We start from the raw sequence: 22,866 nt of genomic DNA, 5'->3' as shown, positions 1-22,866 counted from the left end.
ATTTCAAAAGAATCCCAAACCAGAGATATGAAAGAGTGAAAGAATTGATAATTTAACCCAGAAATGACTCTTCTCTTTTAGCTCAGAGCCACTTATGTGAAATCTTACTGTCTGTAGATTGGATGTGTGTATGTTTGGTGGTTTTTTCTTACTTAGCCCTGATGCTGACAGACACACACACACGCACACGCCCATCTTTCATTTAAAAAAAAAAAGATAAAATGGTGGGAAATTATTGAGTGTCCAATGGGCTCTTCTCTGCATTCAGAAATCTACCAGGGGGCCTTCACATTGGTATTCTCACCACTTTCCTTTTCATTCGGTATTCTATTTAAAATATGTTATTAATAAACATGTTGGCCTTTATGCAGCCATTCATTTACATCACTAGTAAAAACTAAGGCATATTTGTTAGAAATACTTGACATGCTTCCCAATTAGTGCAGAAGTTAAGGTACTATTCCAGTTTGCTATGTTTGATCTATTTGGTTCTATTGCTATTATAATTTTGAATCTGAGAAAAGCAATACCTATAGAGGACCATTTACTATATTTTGACTTCTCTCTTCACTTGGGAAGGAATGATTGATAGTAATATCCATCATTTATTGAGAGCTAATCCGCTCTACTTGGATTAATTTATTTAATCCTCACAACCTAATGAGGTAGAAATTGTTATCTTTTTCCTATTTTATATGTGAGAGAATTGAGCCTTGGAGAAGTTTAAGTAATTTGCTCATGGTCACATAGCTTAGTAAATTACAAAGTCAGGATTTAAACCCAGGTACTTAGGATTGAATCAAACAATCCCTGTTTCTTTCTGGTTTTAGTTTTTTTGTGATTTTGAGCAAAAGTCTTTAACCTGAGTAGTAAGGAGGAAGATGAAGATTTCCTGTGGTTAATGTGTGAGGAACACTTGGGTGTCTTTGGTGGATTTGGGAGTGTTTACTGGGAGAGGGAGTGTTCTCAGTTCTCTTGAGTTGTTCCTCAGTGCAGCATCAGCTAACACGGAAGATGACATTATAACTTTCCTTTAGGATAGTAACGTTAGCTGATGCCTCTGTGTTGATATATAGGAAACATGAGCTTAACTTCCCACCTCCCATTTTGTCTGTCTGGTTTTGTCTGAGGAAGAAATCTGGACATAAACACATAAGAATAGAATGAGATCATATAAATCATGATCTATCCACTTTTCAGTGGTTGCAGAAGCTTAGATTATATAGGCTGGTATCCTCCATACAATATACTGCCTCCCTTTACAGATGCTTAATCTTTAAGTTTCTGGCCTATTTAGAAGATTGTATTTATTATAGCTGCTTAAATTCCTTGTTATAGCTGCTTAAATGAATTCAAAACTTTTGTTTGCTTTGAGTCCAACTTTGTGTTTTGTCTATGGAATTCATTCTGGACACTTTTTTTAACGCAATACTCCCACTCCCTGGTTAATATGTGGTACTGCATGAAGAAATCCTAGAGTCCTTCAACTGCCTTGGCAGTCTGTTAGAAGTCATAAATCTGAAAATCTAGGTACAAATAAACCCGAGTAGTGTTTTGTGTATGGGTAATCAATAAGGGCACCTGGGTTAGAAAACACAGGTACTGTACCTTGAAAGGTTGCCCAAATCACTGGCTTGATTCTGAAAGATAGACATTATACAATTTCTTGTTATTGCATCTAAAAGGCATTTCTGTTGCCCTTCAGGTTTTTTTGACATCTTATGTGTTGCAGAAACACATACACATATATATTTTAGGACATTGTTGCCAGTACTGCTGGTAGATTTGGATTCCTGTGGGCCCTAGCAAGTAACTTGTTGCTGTGAGCCTGGAGACAGTCAGTGTGGCTCATTGACTACTGTCATCTCTTGAAAGAAAACATGTTCTGTTGAAGAAATTGCTCCTACAATTCTTAGGAAAATTCTTGAAAGTTTTCTTTGACATACTTCTTACAATTACCTACTGTGCCAGTTTGAATGTATTATGTCCCCCAGAAAAAGCCATATTCTTTGATGCAGTCTTGTGGGGCAGACATAATAGTGGGGATTAAGTTGGAATGTTTGGATTAGATTGTTTGCATGGAGATGCGCCCCACCCAACTGTAGATGATAACTGATGGGATATTTCCGTGGAGGCGCGGCCCCACCCATTCAGGGTGGGCCTTGATCAGTGGAGCCATATAAACGTGCTGACTCAAAGAGACTGAACTGAGTGCAGCTGTGAGTGACGTTTTGAAGAGGAGCAAGCTTGCTAGAGAGGAACGTCCTGGGAGAAAGCCATTTTGAAACCAGAACTTTGGAGCAGACGCCAGCCATGTGCCTTCCCAGCTAAAAGAGGTTTTCCAGACGCCATTGGCCATCCTCCAGTGAAGGTACCCAATTGCTGATGGGTTACCTTGGACACTTTATGGCCTTAAGGCTGTAACTGTGTAACCAAATAAGCCCCTTTTATAAAAGCCAATCCATCTCTGTTATTTTGCATTCCGCAGCATTAGCAAACTAGAACACCTGCTAACAGAAAATAGTATTTTTGAGCACCTATTCAGTACCAGATGCTTTTTTTTTTTTAATTGGAGGAAACTCATACTTTTTTTAAAAAGTGAGATATTTTCACACATCATCCATTCCATTCAAAACGTACGGTCAGTGGCCCTCAGTATAATCACAGATTTGTGCCTTCATCACCAGAATCAATGTTACAACATCTTCATTCCTCCGAAAAGAAAAATCCCATACCTCTTATGCCCTCCATTATTGACACTTAGCATTGGTATGGTACATTTTTACAGTTGATGACAGAATACTAAAATTCAGATGTGTTTTAAGTGTTTTTGTTTCAGTAGTCCTTTTAGGTGGGTTTCAGTATCCCCATTTTATGGAAGAAGATCCTGAGACTCAGAGCACCTTAGTAACTTGCCCAGAGTCACATAGTTCAGAAGTGACAGAGTTGAGATTTGAATGCCAGGCCTTCCCACATTCTTTTCAGTAGACCAATACTGCAGTGCTTGAACCAGATTTTATTTGGTTTCCAACCAGGACAATCTTGTCCCATAGGGAACATTTGGCAGTGTTTGGAAACATTTTTTGGTTGTTAAACTGAAGGATGTGGGATGCTGCTAGTATCTGTTGAATCGAGGCTGGGGATGGTGCTGAACATCCTACAGTGCACAGGACAGCCCCCCCAAACACAGAATGATCTGACCAAATGTCAGTAGTGTGGAGGCTGAGAAACATAAGTTAAACAGTGTATTGGGTGCCCCTTCCCCTGCTTAATTCTTTCCTTGAGAGCATTCGCTTACTGGTCCTGCTCTTTATCACCCTACCTAGGAAAGGAACTAGAGCCTTCTAGCTGCTTTCACATGTCCTGGATTTTTGTATCTCATTGTCTGTGTATTCTCAGCAGTGGAGTTAGAAGATCCCAGTTGCTCCTTAAGCTCACTTAAGGCTGGATTATGGCTGGGATACAGGTGCTTCTCAGTACTGCCTCAGTACATATTCCTGTGCTGCATGCAGATGGACTGTGTGGGTCTCTGCATATGTCTTATACTTTGTCTATCTTTACATCTTTTTGAGGTCTCCTCCTTTGCCTGGATAGATTCCATCAACATTTTTTCCCATTTTTCTTTTCAAAGCCCGTATCAGAGGTTGCCTCCTCCATACGCTCTAACTATAAACATTTACTCCTTTCTCTAAACTCCTACATATAGCACATACTGGTTTGTCCACTTTTTCCCACCTGCAAGATAAACAGTATAAAATATTTTTGTGTTAAAATTGTTATTATAAAATTGCAAAACAGATTAAAAACTAAAGATTATTATTTGTACACGATTACTTTTACTCAGACCAGTGATAGTGCCCTGTTTTTGTAGTCTGTCAGTTTGACACAGTTAATTGCAAAGTAATAATCTTAATGTTTGTGACATTGTTTTCTACTAGCCTTTCACATTTAAGTTCAGTCAAGAACTTTGGCAGTTTTCTTTTCTTTCTGGTTTTTTAAATGGATTCAGTGTTTTAGTTAAGAATTGGCAAAGGTTTTATGCACCTGCCTTGGCCTTTTTGTGAAGATTATACTTATGACCTCTCATTAAAGCAGAACATGTCTTCCTTCATTAATGAAGACTCGTACATATTTTAGGATTTAGCCATCTTCTTTATAAATATGAGGGACTTTTTAAAATTTAGTTCTCCTTTTCTGACCTGCTGGCCTTTGATGTGAAAATAGAGGCTGCTAAGAGGAGTGATATTGCGTTCACCTTGGGGGAATATGTTGCGATCCCCACCTGGGTTGGAAAAATATTTTTTGAAGACTCTGGAAACCTTAGAGTACTGCCGTGTTGAACTGTTTCATGATCAGGTGCACAGAGATGATCTAAATCAGGCTGAAGCTCCATAGCCTACAAATGGAAGGACAATATTTGATCCCTTCTATCATTGAATGTACTGGAAAAAGAAGTAGCTTTTAGGGGCTAACATGGTTAAGTGTCCCACAAACAGATCATCACAGAACTTTTCATTCACAAACAATTATGTACACCTGATCTAATCTCTGGAGATTCAGTGGTAGGTAAGGCTCTGCGGACTCATAGTATCTTCCTTCCCACCCATAGTTTACTATGCTAGCTTGCCAGAGTAGCAGTAACTACAAAGTTCTGAGACAGTAAAGTGGAGGGAGAATCTTAATTCAGTGTGGGTGACAGGCAAACCTTGGAAAGCAGGTGACTTTGTGCTAGGCCTCATGGGTAAGTTCTTTCTAGCTTATTGTTCTTAGTGAACCTGGATAGTGTGTTAACACATTTTATATACTTACCAAAATGATTAAGATAGAGGAGAATTTATTCATATAATACTGTGTAGTTAATGTTAAATTAAAGAATATAATAAGAATGTATCAAATCAGTTATTCAAACTGGGTAGATGTACAGATTCAAGTTTGGTGCTCTTTGTTTCCTGAAATAAGCAACTTCAAGTGGTAGGATCAGAGGGGTGCTATTGCTTGGATTTTTATTTTAATAAAATTTGACCTTGTAATTGACTTGTGTATTATTGTGGTCCTAGTGGTAATTGTATGTCTTCCTCTCTTCCTGTCTACCTCTTCCCAGGGGCTTTTGATCATGGGTATGGTATGTACCTGTGGGCACCTGAAATCCTGTTCCTAATGCTGTTAGATTTTCCTTTTCAGAGTAAGAGGGACCATCTACTCATGAACGTCAAATGGTACTACCGTCAGTCTGAAGTTCCAGATTCTGTGTATCAGCATTTGGTTCAGGATCGACATAATGAAAATGGTAAATATTTACTTTGGTCTGACTCTTAACATTTTCTTATTTTTGCTTTGACGTGTTTACTTTTGGAGATATGTTAATAGTGCCTTCCCCTTAAACTTGATTTAGAGATAGGTCTTCTATGGAAATAACAGTAATTTCACTTTTTATCCCTTTTTTTTTTCACCCAGTGGCAAATAGATAATCTTTTAAACCCTATAGGATTGTATATTTCTTTTTTTACTTTTCAATAATCTGAGAAAACTATGGAATGTCTCCGTTTTCAGGGTTGTGAACTTCAGCTTTCAAAGCAAAGCTTTATGAATCATGTTTAGGAATTCAACATTAGGTCCTGAGCTTCTGAACAGCTAGAAGGTAGCTCAGAGCAACTGATTATTTTCTCCTTCTGTCATCTTAATTTCTACCCCCTTTGTTGACACACATTCTGCTTGTACAGATGATTAATAGCTCCTTTTCAATGACTCTTGAGAGGTGCTAGGCCTCATTTGTTACCTGTTAATGATATGAGGTAGGTTTGCTTGTCCCTTGTTCCAGATGAGGAAATTGAGGCTTAGAGAAAGAGACTCAGGGACTTGTCAAGGTAACACATCATCTAAGTAGCAGCGCTAGAGCTGGGCTTAAGTTCTGTCTGGCCTGGGTGCCTGTGTGTTTTTACTCTACTCCTTTTGGTGCAACATACCAGTAGTTATGTTTTTTTTTCTTCCTTGAAACCATAGAAATTTCTGTTAAAGTAGTTAAATTACGGTTCTATATTTAAAATAATAATTTGGTTGTTCTCTTCAATTGAAACTGCAATTTCACTTTATTCTAGAATATTTAGTAATAAAATATAAGGTAGACAGAATCACAGAATATTTTAGTAGCTGACAAGCTGCCAGAAAGTTATAGTTATTTCTTCTCTTTCCTTCTTATTTTTTTTTTTTGCTTAATGTGTTTCAGCAAACTGGTTTAGATCCTGTTAGAATTCTGTTTTAAGGGATCTTTTTATGGGGTTCATGAGATACTGTGGGGAGATAAGTTATAGAATGTTATGAGTTTTTTGTTTGTTTGTTTTTTGTTTTTTTTTGGACATTCAAACCACAGTATATGATTAAGGTTAAGAAATAATGGTATGTTTTAAAATTGATGCATTCCCACCCTCAACGTACACACACTTCCTTCTTTTTCTTTGTTTAGTATAGAATATAAAACACACTCAAAAGATATTTCATCAGTTGAAAAAAAAATCCGCTTTGTTCCTGTTATTCCTGCTGTGTGCTCTTTTCTGTTCTGCACACTTAAGAGGCGGGCCAAGTCTGGTTGTTTATTGTGCTTTCCTTAGTGGGAGGTACACCTGCAAGAAAACTTTTGCAAAATTTTCCTTTGTTGTTTGGAGAAGCTCAATTTTAATATCTTCTTCATTAATTAATTATTTTTTGATAGATTCTGGAAGAGAACTTGTCATTACTGACCCAGTTATCAAGAATCGAGAGCTGTTCATTTCTGATTACGTTGACACTTACCATGCTGCTGCCCTTAGGTAAGTCAGAGGCATGGTCTTTTGTATGAAGAAGTCACTGAGTATGGGAGGCATATGGTCAAATCCCTTCTGATCTCTTCTGATAATTGTTATATTAATCAGGCTGTTCTTACTGTCTCAGTAGATGAACACTCCAAAGTTAACTGTGGATTGTTGGGATTTGAGAGGTTGTCCATATTTTAACTAATCTGTGCAGCTTTAACACCCTGTCCTCTATTATTTTGTCTTTTTTTCTGGTATTGTTTTGTTGAAGTTTAAGGTGAAGTGTTACAGTGGTGTGCAATTTATTCTCTAAAAGATTCACCCACTACTACCAGAAAAGATATAAAAAGAAATGGATGAAGCAAATATGACAGCATGTAAATAATTGAGAGTTTAGGCAGGCTTTATAGGCATTTTCATTAAAATATTCTTTCAGTTTTCTGAATTCATGAAAAATTTCCTAGCCAAAGGCTTGGGGGTGGGTTGGGGAGAAGAATATACAGATGATTTTATTCTGAAGCAGAAAGTAATATTAGAACTAGTCTTAATGTCTTAATTATTCCCTAAAGGAGTAGCACCATGATCCCTTACTTTGTACCATCAGCATTTTCTGCCCTTCTTAAGAAAAAGACACCCTTGTATTTTGACTGCTTTTTGTGGGTAAGTGGGTGACTTTGGGCCTCCTAGGTGCTAGGGGAAGGAAACGAACTGATATTCTTATAACCTGTTCCCCAGTGGAAATAATGAAGTGGTAAAAGAGCTACTTTCTTTGTTAATGAATATGGATTTTAACACATCGTTGGGATTTGCTGCCTTTTAAGCTTACTTTCAATGAAATGAAGTAATTTCACTATTATAGTGCTTGGAAGGTATTCAGCAAAACCATCTGGAGTCTCTTGTGCAAATCTCCATAGCTTAAGTCAGTTATTCAAGGCAAATTAGTAGTAATTTTTACTGTTATGGCATGTTTTGGCAAACTCTTTGGGCCAAATAGTAAATATTTTCAGCAGCACAGGCCATGTGATTTTTGTCACAATTATTCAACTCAGCCATTGGAGCACAAAAGCAGCCATAGACAACATATAAAGAAATGAGGAAGCTGTGTTCCAATAAAATGTTATTTATGGACACTGAAATGTGAATTTCACGTAATTTTCATGTGTCATAAAATATTGCTTTTCTTTTGATTCTTTTTCCAGTCATTTAAAAATGTAAAAACCGTTCTTAATCTTGCATGTGGGAGAACAAATGAATGTCAACTATGCAGAGTTTTGAAAAGGAGATGGCGTGGGGGAAACAATATAATCAAAGTACACTGGGAAAAAAAATACAAAAACAAACAGTTCTTAGCTTATGGACTGTACAGAAACAGTTGGTGGGCTCAGTCTGACTTGTGGCCATGGTTTGCTGATTCCTGCAATAGGAATAGGATTGTGTATGGTTAGATTTGGCTTTTTCTCTAGGACTTTAGATAAATTTAGAGAAGTCCTGCAGTGTTTTATAAATTTCTTCCCAAACACCCACAAGTTTTACATGTCCTCGTGGATATGGCTTTCCAGTCTTAAGCTGGCATGCTGAAAAAGGCAAGCTAATGGGAGATTGGTTAGATTGATGGCACAATTAAATTTTTAGATAAGAAGCTGGGTGATAAAACACGTGGAGTGGTTTTAGGAATATTTCTTATCTTGCTTTACATGCTTTTCCCCTCTTCTTTCCATCTTTTGTCATTTGTTGAGATAAATGGATTTCAAGCGATTTAGAATTTCAGTTAAAACAAACATGTGAAATATGTAAATCTGGTTATTCAACATTATGACGTAATTGTTTAAAATGAATATATTCGAGTTATTTATCCATGGCTGTTCAGATTTGCAGAGTCATTTCTTTTCCATTTTGGCATTTTTAGAAGAACCAGCTTCTTCTAAAAGAGGAATAATTCCAGATAATTCCAGCTGCACCCAAATGAATTTACTTTAACTAGGCAAGTAAATATTTTTTGGAGTTGTGTAATTGCACCGGTTACTATACCTTTACAGGCCTCTAGGGCCTGGAGTGCTAAAATGACAGTGACTTATCTTCTGTTCATTGTGTATGACTAGAACCCTTATTGGTTAGTTTTTCCTCTTGTGGTCTTTTCTTTAAGGTGGTTTTAAAAAGTGGTAGCTGTTTTATAAAACTTTCATCTTAAATTTGATTCCATTAGCTTCAACTATAGCCTTGCTTTGTGACTTCAGGACTGGGTTTTTTCAGTAGCACCAGATGATGAGTGGTTACTTTGTAATTGAATGATCTGGCCTAGTAGGGGCACAGTCCAGGCTTGTTGATGGATTCACCTTTTCTGCCTGCTCTGCTGGTGTGGGTGGTTGTTACTGTTGCTTAGTAACCCAGCCTTGTTCCCAGCAGCAGTATGTTCACTATGGAAATAGGTTTGAATTGCCCATAAAATCATCTCTGATGATAACACAACTGAATGGCAGTACCCCAGGAATCTCTTCTTAGTCCTTCTCTCTTCATCCAAACTAGATTACTTTAATTAAAAATATGCGATGGTGGTAAGGGCGGGATTAAGTTACAGGGTTTTCTTCCAACTTTCCCTTTTACTTTATGCACTGAAACACAAACCGGTACTGCCAAAAATAAATTCAGTTTTGAGAAAGAGACAAATAATGTAGTCCATAGGCACATGAAAAGGGGTCAAACAAATGTGAAAAAAATGGAGGGCAAGAAGAAAAAGATTAGAAAAGACTAAATAATGTTAGTGTTAGCACCCTTCTTCTCGAAGATCAGAAAACTCAATTACAGGAATTCGTTGTGCTCACTGTAATGCTGAGGGGACTCTTGCCCATTTCATTCACTTAGATGGAGGAAACTGATGTATTTCTCTTTTCAAGCTAGTGTTAGAGTTGGGCTAAGAAGGAGAGAGCACTTTGTCCGTTAGCCGCTGTGAATCAGAAGGAAAACCAAATTCTTCTGTTGCCTCTTGTATGTAAGTTGTGAGATTGTAGCATTTTCCTTTCAAAACTAAATTTATTCCCAAAAGAGACAATGGGAACTTCACAGCTGTGGAAATCTGTGTTGCGGTCCAGCATTATTGCTTTGCTGCCATTTTTGAATCCTTGCCTTAGCTCTCCCTCATCCCTACTTTTCAAGCTAAGTTTCTACAACTGCTTAAATTTTTTTTTTTTAATTGCATTTATCAGTAGCTATCTGGTAAGGTTAGCATCATTAGTAGATTATTTTTGAATTCTTTTTTTTTCTGTGTTAAGTAGTTTTGGCTGACACAGTGGTATAATAATAGAAAGAGTACTGGGGCCTCAGACCTTCTTTTGAAGAATGGGATGAGAGCTGTGCAAACATAGAAGCGGTCTGTCTGGACACTGGAGAAATTGCTCCGCAATGAGGAGGCAAAGGCACTTTAATTTCACCCTCCCTGTGACTTCAATTGGAAAATATTGAGCCACACCAAATCATCTGGTCACACAACTTCAGGAACTGGTGGAAGTTTATTAAAAGCAAGCCCTAGAAATTGAAGGGACCACTGGCTTCAAGCAAAAAAAGAATTGTAAAATGGCAAATCTCTTGTGAGAAGGAACAGGAGGCAGCAGCAGCACAGATGAAAAATAGAAAAGTAGCCAAATGCCAAGAAGATGAAGATGCTGAGCTGGTCTTTTTTGGGGTGGAACATGGAAGTGTTGATGCTGACATTGTGTTTGTCAAGGTGATTTCAAATGCAAAAGTCATCACTTGAAACAGTTTTGAACAGAGTTACCCCAGGCTCATGTTCAAGAAGAAAGAAAGGCCACATGAGTCAAGAGACTGCTCATGCATTAAAGTCTGCAAATCCTGTGATACCAACATCAAAAGCAGTTGTCAAATTGCCAGTCTCTCAACCTGAATTGAGATCAACAGATACTCCTGTTATCATGGAGCATTCATCTCAATCTGGTTGTAAGAGGAGCCCACCACAAGTCATGCCCCATAATACCTCAGATTTGCCCTCACCATGGACTTGGCATATAGTTGGAACTGCTCTCAATGTAGGAGGCAAGAAAGAAAGTCCTCATGATTCAAAGAGACTTCCCCCTTCTGATGTAAACAATGGAAACCCCAAAAGGCCTAAATTCAGTGATGGAATCCCAGGGAACATTCTTCAGATACCCTTTCAGGTATCCTTCCTACCGTGAATGCTGGTGCACCCACAAAAGGTGTTCCTACTTCCTTAAGCCATGATCCAAATGGAATGTTGTTTCCATGGTCATGTGCAAATGACAAGACACAGTTTGATCTTTTAATTCCATACATAGTAAATAGCTTTGAAAGACTGGCAGAAACAGACATTTCAAACATAACAAGCCAGAACAAGACTATGGATTCCAAGAAAGGAAATATGATCATGCTACTTCATGACTTTTACTATGGATAGCATAAAGGAGATGGGCAGCCAGAACAGAAGACTCACACAAACTTTAAATTTCTCAGCTGCTTGAAAGTTCTAAAAAATGTTAAGTTTGTGAACCACTTGAAGCACCATTTGAACTTGAGAAGCAGAGGGGCGACAGCTGGGAGAGCTACACTACCTGCCAGCACTGTCACCGGCAGTTTCCCACTCCCTTCCAGCTGCAGTGTCACATTGAAAGTATGCACATCCCCCAGGAACACTCCACTGTTTGTAAATCTCTGAATTGTAATTTGAAACAGATCAGATTCTCTTACAACACATGAAGGGCAATCATAAACCTGGTGAAATGCCTTATGTTTGTTAAGGTTTACAATTAAAGATCATCGTCCTTTGCTGACGTGGAAACGCATTTTAGAGCCTGCCCTGAAAACACTAAGAATTTGCTATGTCCATTTCGTCTGAAAATTATCAAAACGGCAACATCATATGTACGCCATTTTTGGTGGCATTGGAACAAGAGAGTCTTTCCATGTTCCTACTGCCGGCTACAGTTTTTTACTTTGAAGGAGAAAATGGAGCACAGAACCAAGGATCATCAAACATTTAGAAAGCCAGGGCAACTGAAAGGGTTGCCTCCTGAAATAGAGGTTATTATTCAAACTCTGGTTTAGCCAGGATCAAGAGAGACAGCATCCATTATTGTCAGCATCAGTCACAATAACTGACCCTAGGTGCTAGAACCAAAAAGGGAATGGCCATGAGCACTAGACTTTCCAGACTCCCTTGTCCCTAGTGTTCTGGCTGAGAATTATGTTCTGTGCCCACATACAGGCATTATGAAAGACACAAGCTGGGCTAGACCATCTGTATATCTTGGTTGTTGATGCCCCACAAGCAGTGTCATCAAATGTGGGTTTTCTGTTGACAATTCTTCAGCTCTCTGGTTTTAAGAAGTAGCCCAAAGTTTCCTTCATACTCCCTTCCAGCCACCTTCCTCCTAAGTAACACCTTTTCTAATCTCTACCCCATAGGTTTGTTTTGTCTGTTTTTTAATTTAAAATAGAATCACACACACACACACACACACAAAAGAAAGAAAAGAAAGAGTACTGGATAGTCATTTGAAGACTTCATGGGCTCTACTACATTTCTTTAAGTTTGTTAACCTTTGAGCTATTCTGTAATAGGCTTGTTCAGGGTCACATGACTAAGTGACAGAACCTATATCCAGTAAGATAAGGTAAAAGTGTCTCAGATTCAGTACTGTGAGTCATACTTAGTCTCAGAGTAGTACCTCTCTCATTGAATCTGAAATGAGTTCTTAAAAATGCAAAAAGAAGAGAAAAGGTTTCATTAAATTTAATTCTAAGCTGAGTATTTAATGGTGTGGTTACTCAGTATCCTGGCTTTTATTTTATTTCTTTCTGTACTACTGGATGAATGGATGGGTTAATTGGATACTCAGATTACTTCTGGTATGGGGAGAAGAGTTTAGAAAAGGGAGCCATCTCTGGGTGCTCTGAGAATGAGCGGATAAACCTTTTGTTTGCTACTTTTTTTTCCCTAGAGTGGATAATGCTTTATTGATGATAAAACCACCTGGGGTTATTGCTTTGTGGTTGGCCCGAGAACATGTAACCTAAGCAAACATGTTCAGGTTTATTGTGTACCTGTAACAGATTATTATCAAGTATTTATCATGGGCTTGGATCTGTGGAGGGCAGCACAGGAGATCATAAAAACCTCATCAAGTATACTCACTTGGATATAAAATATCCTAGGGTGGGTCAGGTTACAAGCTATCATCTTACCCAGCAATTCTTATTATAGGAAGATGTTTTAGGTGAATATCCTGGAAGCCCAGGGCCAAGGAGAACCCTAAGTTAGTCCTTTAGGGTTTTCCATCCTGAATTATTTTATTTCCTTACCTTGTTATGCATAGCTAGAATCATATATATGTTAGGGAAAAAGGTTAATTACTTCTGTGTATAATTCCCTGACTATTCCTTAGTGTTTAAAAAATGCCTTTATCTCCTGCAGATCCCTAAGGAGTTTCATGATGCCTCATGGTTCTTAGTTTCACAGCTTAAGATTCATTTCTTGCTTCTAAGCTATAGTTGTTTTTATATGTGAAATAACCATGGCCTACGGTAGCGTTTTTGTTCTTTTGCTTATACATGCTTAAGTATTTCATTAGGCACATTGTTCCAGTTTGCTAATGCTGCCAATTATGCAAAATACCAGAAATGAATTGGCTTTTATAAAGGGGATTTATTTGGTTACAAAGTTACAGTCCTAAGGCCATAAAAGTGTCTAAACTAAGGCATGAACAGTCTGGTTACCTTCGCTGAAGAATGGCCAATGGCATCCGGACCAGAAAACCTCTGTCACCTGGGGAGGCATGTGGCTGGCTTCTGGTTTCAAAATGGCTTTCTCTCAGGACGTTTTTCTTGGAGTGTTTTGTCCTCTCTTAGCTTTTCCAGAGCAAACTCTGGGCTAGCAAAATTGGCCTTCAACAGCTGTTCCCCAAATTTGTCTCTCAGCTGCAGTACTGAGCTCCTTCTCTTTGTGAGCTCTTTTATAGGACTCCAGTAAACTAATCAAGACCTACCCTGAATGGGAGGGGTTAAATCTCCATGGAAACAGTCAATCAAGAGGTCACACCCTAATCAGATTAATCCGTCTACCCTCACAAGATTGCCATTAAAGAATCTGGCTTTGGGGGGACAAAATATATACAAACCGGCACACACAGGTCAATTCATTCATTTATTTGGTCATCAGCTGACACATTGTTGAGCTACTAGCAGGTGAAGGTCTCTGTAGTAAGTGCTGGGAACATCTACTTGAATAAGACACCCTCTCTGCCCTTGAGTACTTCATAGGCTTTTTGCATTACCTTTTCATTTGAAGCTAACTTTTAGACATACAGAGAAGTTAGAAATTGTACAGAACTCTTCCGTATGTATAGGTGTGTGAGTATGTATCAGAACTAGGAAACTAATGTTGATACAATACCATTGAACTAAAGCCCTTATTTGAATTTCACTGTTGTCCTCTTTTTGTTCCAAGATCCCATTTGGGATCCCACATTGCATTTAGTTGTTGTTTCTCCTTAGCCTCCTACAATCTTTTCTTCCTCGGTATTTTCTTGTCTCAGATCAATTTTAAAGATCGCTGATCAATTATTTTGCCAAATGTCCCACAATTTAGGCTTGCCTGGTGTTTCCACATAATTGGACTGAAGTTATGAGTTTTGGGCAAGAATACCACAGAAATGATGTAATGATGAGTACTTAATATCAAGTTCACGATGTTGATATGTCTTATTACAGGTTATGTTGACAATGACCTCTTGGTTTGGTTAAAGTGGTTTCTGCCAGGTTTCTCCACTGAAAAGTATCTTTTCCCCATAGTCAATAATTAATGTGGGAGAGATACGCTGAGACTGTGCAAAATTGTGTTTCACCCACTGATTTTAGCATTGATCAGTGGATCTTTTCTGCAAAAAATTATAACCGTGGTGCTTACCAATTGGGGATTTTATCTAATATTATCATTTATCTCATTGCTTAAATTGCTTCAGATTTGTACATTAGGGCAACTTCAGGTGGGCTTCTGCTTTCTTTTGACCAGCCTGCACCTTTTTTTTGAGCACTTATTTACAGGCTCCACAAGTTGCTCCAGGCTCATCGTATATTTTCCCTGCCTTAGCCTTGGAATCAGCCATTCTTCAAGGAGCCGTGGCCCTTTTAATGGAAAGTGGTGCTTAGAAACCAAGATCTGGATATTAGGTGTCGTTGTTACTACTGGATGTCATTGCTTCTAGGCAATCATAATACATGTATGTCTACTAACTGGTGTATATAAAAAAGACCTTTCTCTCTGTCTGTCTGTCCTTCTATCTAAAAATAATGAAGTAATACTGATACCTCAGATTCCAGCCCAACACCAGAAGATTCATTTTATTCTTCCTCCCCTTCCCTTATTTGTAATTTTTTTTTCCAACAGTGAGAAATTCAATTCTTATTGTTTAAAATATATTTACTTGTTTCTGTTTGTTCAGTTCTAGAATACACATATATTAGTTTCAGAATTTTTAATCTGTATCCCTTTGAGAAACACATTTATCAACTATATGTTTATCTTTTGCTTTGTAGTATACAGGCAAGATACTGTTTTCCAAAGTCAGTTCTGTTCTTTCACACCCCCCTAAGCATGGTTCCTCATTTGCTAGTGTTTTGTTTGCCATTTTTAGTTCTTCCTTGGTTGATTATGACTTAATTTTTGGGGTTTCTGAGGGTATGTGGACTGCAGTTCTGAGGTCAGAGCTATACAAAAGATTTTCTCTTCAACCTTACTGCCATGTTCTTCCCAGTCCCTCTACCCCCCACCCCTTTCCCCCTCTCTCCCACCTACCTCCTATAGGAAACGGATCGTTTGACTTCCTGGTTTAGCCTTCCTGTACTTTCTTTTCACACATGAACAAATGCAAGTGTATTTTCTAATAACCCTTTTTTATGTGAAGGATAGCATATTGTGCTTTCACACTTTGCATATTAACTTAGTGGTTTGCTTTAGAAATTGCTCCATGTTAGTTCTCCAAATCTCAGTGGGGTTCTTCATTGTTTTTATATAGCTGCATTGTACTCCATCGTATGGATATATCAATTTATTCATCGGCCCTCTTGTTTATGGGCATTTAGGTAGTTTCCAGGATGTTGTGATTACAAACCATGCTGCGATGAATATCCTTGTGCATATGTATTTTCTTATTGTCAGGTATAAGATTGCTGCATTAAAAAGTTTATGTGCATATGGTTCATTAGCCATTGTCAGATTTCCCTTCAGAAGGTACATACCAATTTGCATTCCCTCCAACAATGTATGAAACTGCTTGTTTCCCCAGCAGAATATATTGTCTTATTTAATGTTTGCCAGTCTGATAAGTGAGAAGTGGTGTCTCAGGGTTATTTTACTTTATTTTGCTAACATCGAGTGAGTTTGAGCATTCTTTTATTTGTTCAGGGACATTATTGTGTCCCTCTTTGTGAGTTGTCTGTCCTTTCCCCACTTTTCTATTGGAGTTTTGTCTATTTTGTTCTCTTCCTTGAAGTTTTAAATAATGTCTGTGGTATATGTTGTGTATGTTGCAACTTTTTTTCATGCAAGACTTTTTTTTACTTTAGTAAAATTTATTAATGTTTTCTGTCATTGCCTCTGGATTTTGAGTCATAATAAATAGTGTTCCCCAAACCACATTTCAAGAGGATCTCTGTCCAGTTGACCTATCATTACTTCAGTGAGTTGAAATGCCTTCTTTGCCATGTACTATTTTCCATGTGTATTTTCAGTCTAATTCTGGACTTTCTGTTCCCTTTTTTTGGATCTACTTGCCTATTTATGTGCCAGTACCACACTTTTAATTATAGACACTTTATAGTATGTTTTAATATCTGATGAGGCTAGTTCCCCTCTCTTTTCAGTTGTTTTTGTAAATGAACCTTAGCTGTTAACTTTTCCACATGAACCTTTGGTATTTAACTGTTAGTGTTCCATAAAATAGCTTGTTGGTATTTTTATTGGAATTGCAATGAATTTATGAACTAACTTTTGGAGAAATGACATGTTGAGTTTTCCTATCCAGTAACAGGAATGCTTTTCCATTTGTTTAAGTTTGCTTTTGTGTCTTTCAGGAGTGTTTTAGAATTTTCCTCATATAGGTTTTGCACATTTTAAATTTCATTTATGCCTAAGCATTTAATCTTATGGACATATATTGAACTCTGTATCCTAATAATAGAGAATATAGATTTTTTAAATACCTTGGCACATTCTCAAACACTGGTCATATAATAGGTCACAAAAAATCCCATTATCTGATTATAATGCAGTACAACTAGAGTTCACAAACAGAAGCAAAGAACAGAAAGACCTTTTCACCTGGAAATTTAAAACTTCCTATTAACTCCTTGTCTAAGAGGACATACAAACTGCAATTAAAGAATTTTTTCTAAATGACAGTAAAAATACCATATAGCAGAATCTGTGGCATGCGTTTAAATCAGTGATCAAAGGAAAATTAATTACACTAAATACATCAATAAAAATGAAAAAAATAAAATTAAATGAATTAAATTCCCAACTCAAAGTAGAAAAAGAACAACAAAGCAAGTCAAAAGAAAGCACGAAGAAGGAAATTAAAATAAAGATAAAAGCAGAAATTAATGAGAAAAACATTAGATCTAATTAAAAGTCAAATTCTTGTTGTTTTTAATTCTACCACATTAAAAAAAATCACATTTTGATCAGATGGGATTTATTCCAGGAATGTGAGGTTGGTTCAATATTAGAGACTCTATTACTATCATATACCATATTAGTAAATCTAAGGGAAAAAACATGGTTATCTCTAGAAAAGACTTGACAAAGGTCAGCATCTATTCATGATTTTTTTAAAAAACCCTCAAGAAAATAAGAATTGAGGAATACATTCTTAATAAGATAAATGGTATATACCTTAACTCTGCAGCTGGTATCCTATTTAATGGAGAAGCCCTAGAGGCATTTCCATTGAGATCAGGAATGAAGCAAGGATGACCAGTATTTCCACTACTTTCCACATTGTATTAGCCAGTGCAATTGGAGGCATAAGAACAGGTAAAGAAGAAGTAACCCTCTCACTTTTTGTAGTTTATAGATGGTATACCTGGAAAACCTCAGAGAATCAATTATAAAACTATGTTGAACAAAAAAAGAATTCAGTGGAGTAATGAAATATAAAATTAACATGAAAATCAGTAGCCTTCATATATACAAACAGCAGCCAAGAGGACATAATGATAAAGAAAATCCCATTTACTACAGCTTTGTAGTCATTTGTCAGATCATATGCTTCAGTTCCTACTGCTTTTGACTTTCCCTAAACCAGTTTTTCTCAACAAGGAACAATTTTCCCCTCCAAGGGGACATTTGGCAATATCTGGAGACATTTTTTATTGTCACAGTGGTGTGGGAGGATGCTACTGGGTAAGGGCAGGGATATTGCTAAATATTGTATAATTCACAGGAACAGTCAGTTCCTTACAGCAAAAAACCATTTGGTCCAAATGTTAATAATATTGAGAACAAAACTATTAATAGTACTGAGATTAAGAAACCTGCCCTAAACATATCTGGTCTCCAGTGCCTCTATTTGTGTTAAGAAACATTTATAATTGTGGCTTGCTAGGGCTTCTGTACCTTTAATTAATACATTATTTAATCACTCAAGTTTAAGGTAATATAGACTAATTATTTATCACTTTCCTTTTAGTAATGGACAACAGTGGGCACAATTTATTTTATGTACCATTGAGTGTACAAAGTTTCATAGACTTTGTCTTTGATCTTCTTAATAGACTTAGAGCTGGGCACAAGGGGTATTATCCCTATTTAATGGATAAAGGAACTAAGCTATTTCTTTTGGGCTTCCGTGACTTAAAGATCTTGGAGGATGGGTAAGTTAATTGCAGACTGAGAGTTTTATTCTCTGCAAAAGTGTTCTTACTTTCTTTTTCGTTTCCAGAAGTTCATTTTAGTTCTGGTTAAGCACTAGAGGGATAGATAGGTCTTGGACCTGGAAAGCTGATACGTAGTCTCTATTTTCCTTTGATTAGATCTTATTACTACAGATCAGTGCTTCCGGTACAACTTTATGTGATGATTAAAATGTTACCTAAATCTGTGCTATCCAGTGTAGCAGCCACCAGCCGCATGTGGCTGTTTGAATTTAAGATAAAATAAAATTTAAAATTCATTTCTCCCCAGTTTCACCAACCATGTTTTAAGCACTCAGGTAGCCCTGGATTATCTTCTAAATTTTACCTTCCGAAGGGACTTGAATAAACTCAACAGCATTGTTACTAAATTTAAAGTACGGAAATGGTCTGAGCCCATCTTAGCTTCTGCCTGTTACTGCAGCTTTGGTTATAATTACTTAAGCTGTTGGGAGAAAAGAGGACATTACTTTTTAATTTCTAGATAGGAAGTGTATGAATGTCACCGTGTTGTAACCTTCAGCCATTTCCTGTCACGAATGCCTTGCCCACCCCCCATTGCCCCAGCTGGTGTGTGTGTTTGCATGCACACTTATGTGAATGGAAAACCTGCTCAAGCAGTGAGACCACCTCTCTGGAAGCATTTTTGCATGTGTTGTAGATGTGAATGGTGGGTTTTGATCCTCCAACCCCATTTAATCTAATCCCAGCCTTTGGTTTCCACTTGACACTAATGTTATCTGCTCTGACCACTGAGGGAGCTGGAGGTTTTTAAACCACCCCGCTTCCTTGGGAGTCTTGGAAATTCTTCTGTCACCTGTATTGTGTGTATTTAAAGTGTCTGTAGTGGGAAGGTGGGCTCTAATGCATGGTATAATATTTCTGACATTTACATTGGTATTGAAATACATGGAAACAGTGCTTTAGGGTTTTGGTAGCATTTTAGAGTTTCATCTAGATCATGATTTAGATTTTGTTGGTAGGTGGACCTGGAAACCTTATTTCACTTTATTGCAGTATTCTTATGGGAAAGCATTTTCCAACTTACCATCATTTAACGTTACCTAAAAATTTGGAAACTTTTTTTATATATGGAAGTCCATCTATCTGTCTATGGAAGTCCATCTCTTTATCTAGATATAAAAATTAAAATTTCTCTAAAAACATTTCTAAGTCACTATTTCTTGTTAAAGGAGAAAAAAAAATATTTATGGGCCTGAAGCTGTATTCTAAAGAAATATCAGATGATAACCTTTTAGTTTTTTTTCAATACTTTCTTCCTGTCTCCATGTAGGAAAAAGAAAAAGCCCATTTTGCTTTGATGACTTAGAAGGGTTTTAGACTGAAAGTTTTTAAAGCTATTTGATTATGTTTTTAACTTTTTTCCTTTCATTTCTGGTTGTTGTAATATCTTTTTCATCACATTCCTGCCCCCTCTCCTCTCCTCTTCATGGTTTAATTAATTTTACTTTATGACTAAATGCTGAGATAAAAGCAGTTAATTTATAAAGCTGTGTAGTAAAGCAGTAATGAGCATTCTCTTACCACTTTCAGGGGCTGCCCATTTTCTGAATAGGTTATCAAGCAATGGGTTTGTTAGTTGTATTGTACATGCCCTTAGAGTAATGGAATTTACTTGCTTTTCCCCCATCCCTACTCCTCCAATACTACTTCGGTTTGCAAAGAAATTGAAGATGTTACTAATTTTTGTTGTTGTTCATTTTCAGAGGGAAGTGTAACATCTCCCATTTTTCCGACATATTTGCTGCTAGAGAGTTTAAAGCCCGAGTGGATTCATTTTTCTACATTTTAGGCTACAACCCTGAGACAAGGTAAGTTAGTCACTTGGGCCCATTAAATGAGAACTTTTGCTTTTCTCACTTGTTCATGCACCTTTGTAAGTGCACATGCGAACATCTAGGCACAAACTGGTGAGATACAGAGAACAATGCCAAAATCCTATAGCAAAGCTCTTTGGGAGAGGTTGTAATTAATGTTTTTGACATCTAAAGCAGATTTTTATTTCCTCTTTACTTTTATTAAAAAAAAGTGAGAAAATTGGGGTTTAGAGGAGGGAGGAAGACCTCATTTTAGTTGATCTGTGTATTGAACTCATTAAGAATTGGTAGATTATTTCCTTAATGTGTATCTGTAAAGCCTTTTGATACCATATTGTAAAGAATCTAGGGCATTATGGAAAGTGTGTTGGTTACTCATTTGTTTTGTTCACTTTTGGTAACAAAACACCAAAAACACTCATTAAAATATCTTTAATAAGACTATTAGTATGAGATGGACAGTTCTCAACCATTTTAGTAAAATCCATGTAATAGAATTATTATTTTTTTAAATGAAAAGCAATAGGGTCAAAATAATTTAATAAGAATTTTGTTTCTGTCTGTAATGGACCCTACTTTAACTTAGTACATGGAAGAACTTTCTTAAGAGTACATATGTATACTTATTTACCCTCTGTCAATCATGGGACTACATGTTTTATTAAGGATTTTAAAAAAAAGAATGTTACCAGGTGATCAAATAATCTGTGCTCTGGCCACTAAGAGACCTACCTACAAATATGAAGTTTTAGAAATAAAGAAAAGATTTTTGACTCAAGGAAGTTGGTAGAGGAACTACAGTAAATATGTTTGCAAGTCAGGCATTGTTTTAGTGAAGACTTTTTTTCCTAGAGAATGCTGAGAAACTAGATGTAAAATTTAGAATGTTATTGTTTGGACAGTCAGCTTAGGGTTGATAAAAAACATGTTCTTCATTCTGGTCGATGACACCTCATAAAGCTTTGAGGCATGTATGTTAGTCTCTCTCTCTCTCTCCTCTGTTTGTCTCTGTCTCTGTCTTTTCTCTGTTCTGTCTGTCACGTAGATCTTAAACAGTTGTTGTAGGGCTAGTAATATAATGCTCACCTTTTCTGCTTACCTCTCAGAGTACCTTTTTTTTAAAAAAAAAAAAAAACAGTCAAGCTTGAGCTTCTATGTTCTTTTTCGAAACTATGCCATGTTTCAATGATAAAGAATCTGGTTGATGATAAACTTTCAAAAGCATCTTATATTTTGAAATGTTTGTCTTGACTTATGCATTTGTTGATGGCCTTCTATCTTCCTTTTGTGCAGGTTAAATGTAGAACCCTTGAACTTGAATTTTTAGGTAGATACAAAGGTTCTGCTTGTTTAACTATGTGATAAATAGTTGTCGTATTGTACAAATTAGGTTGTATTAGTGAATTGGCAAAAGAGCTTTTGTGTTTTAAATGTTTAGCTCTCAGGTTCATAACAATTGACCAAATTTATTTTTGCTAGTTCTGATTATACATCTGTTCTTGCTGAATGCTTATTCAAAATGATACATAACTTACCTGTGTAAGGTAAAGAGTCATGTAAGTTCCTGTCTCAATTTTTCATTGTGTGTTGTTGGAAAACATCCAAGGTGATGCTTCCTATCAGTTTTGTTTTAAAACATCTGTTAGGCATGGAGTGGAAGGGTATTATCTGTCTCTGGCTTGACAAAAAGTAGCACAAAAATATGCTGGTAGCAGCACATTTACAGGATCTGCATCCTGAATCACTTTTATTAGTGCCTTAACCTTTCTAATTACTATTTGTTCACTTCTACTCGAGTTCCCCATGCCCAACTTGTGCCTGATAAATTGTAAGTGTTTGAGGAATGTTGGATGAGTTGAATTGAACAAATATTTGAATGTACACTTAGGTATAGAATTTGAGACAGATCAAGCTTCTCACAGTTAGAGTATAGGCCACTTGTAAAAAATTTGCAGCAGCTGAGCCAGTGGCGACTCTGAAATTGAGCCAGAAATTGTGTGTGTGGCCTACTGCCCTAGCTCATTGGTCTCACCCTGGGATCCCCTTTAAGTCTCTAAAGTTTGGGGTTGGGTGTGTAGTTCCCACAGCTACTCGATTGAAAGAGAGTGGTGTGTGATTGAACAGAGGATAGAAAAACAGTTTGCATCTTCTCCATCTTGTTTATGTACAGCTCGATCCTTTGAATGTTCAGAATGCATAACCTTGCAGGATTTACTTGTTTCCATCTTTGTTTCAAGTATGGAAGGAGTTGGTGCTGAGTAATAGCCTGGATTTTGGTATGGGTCTCCACCATTTTCATGTGTGAG

At 37.0% G+C, this 22,866-nt stretch overlaps 1 protein-coding gene and 1 pseudogene across 8 annotated transcripts in view; both read left to right on the top strand.

Annotated features, from left to right (window-relative positions):
- The window catches only part of RERE (arginine-glutamic acid dipeptide repeats), a 771,648-nt gene that overhangs the window by 554,862 nt on the left and 193,920 nt on the right, over positions 1-22,866 (top strand). For 7 of the 8 annotated variants that reach the window (XM_037828609.1, XM_037828611.1, XM_037828610.1 and 4 more), the window contains 3 exons: positions 5,182-5,287; positions 6,707-6,803; positions 20,450-20,554. In XM_037828609.1, the coding sequence (XP_037684537.1) occupies positions 5,182-5,287; positions 6,707-6,803; positions 20,450-20,554 (308 nt within the window). The remainder of the gene's footprint in view (positions 1-5,181; positions 5,288-6,706; positions 6,804-20,449; positions 20,555-22,866) is intronic. The other variant, XM_037828612.1, reaches the window with a different exon arrangement.
- Positions 10,059-12,264, top strand: LOC119528012 (annotated as a pseudogene).

The sequence above is a fragment of the Choloepus didactylus genome, chromosome 2 (assembly GCF_015220235.1).
Source record: "Choloepus didactylus isolate mChoDid1 chromosome 2, mChoDid1.pri, whole genome shotgun sequence".
In the NCBI taxonomy this organism is placed as follows: Eukaryota; Metazoa; Chordata; class Mammalia; order Pilosa; family Megalonychidae; genus Choloepus; species Choloepus didactylus.
The sequence above is the reverse complement of the archived record's forward strand: the minus strand, read 5'-3'. Positions and strand labels throughout refer to the sequence as shown.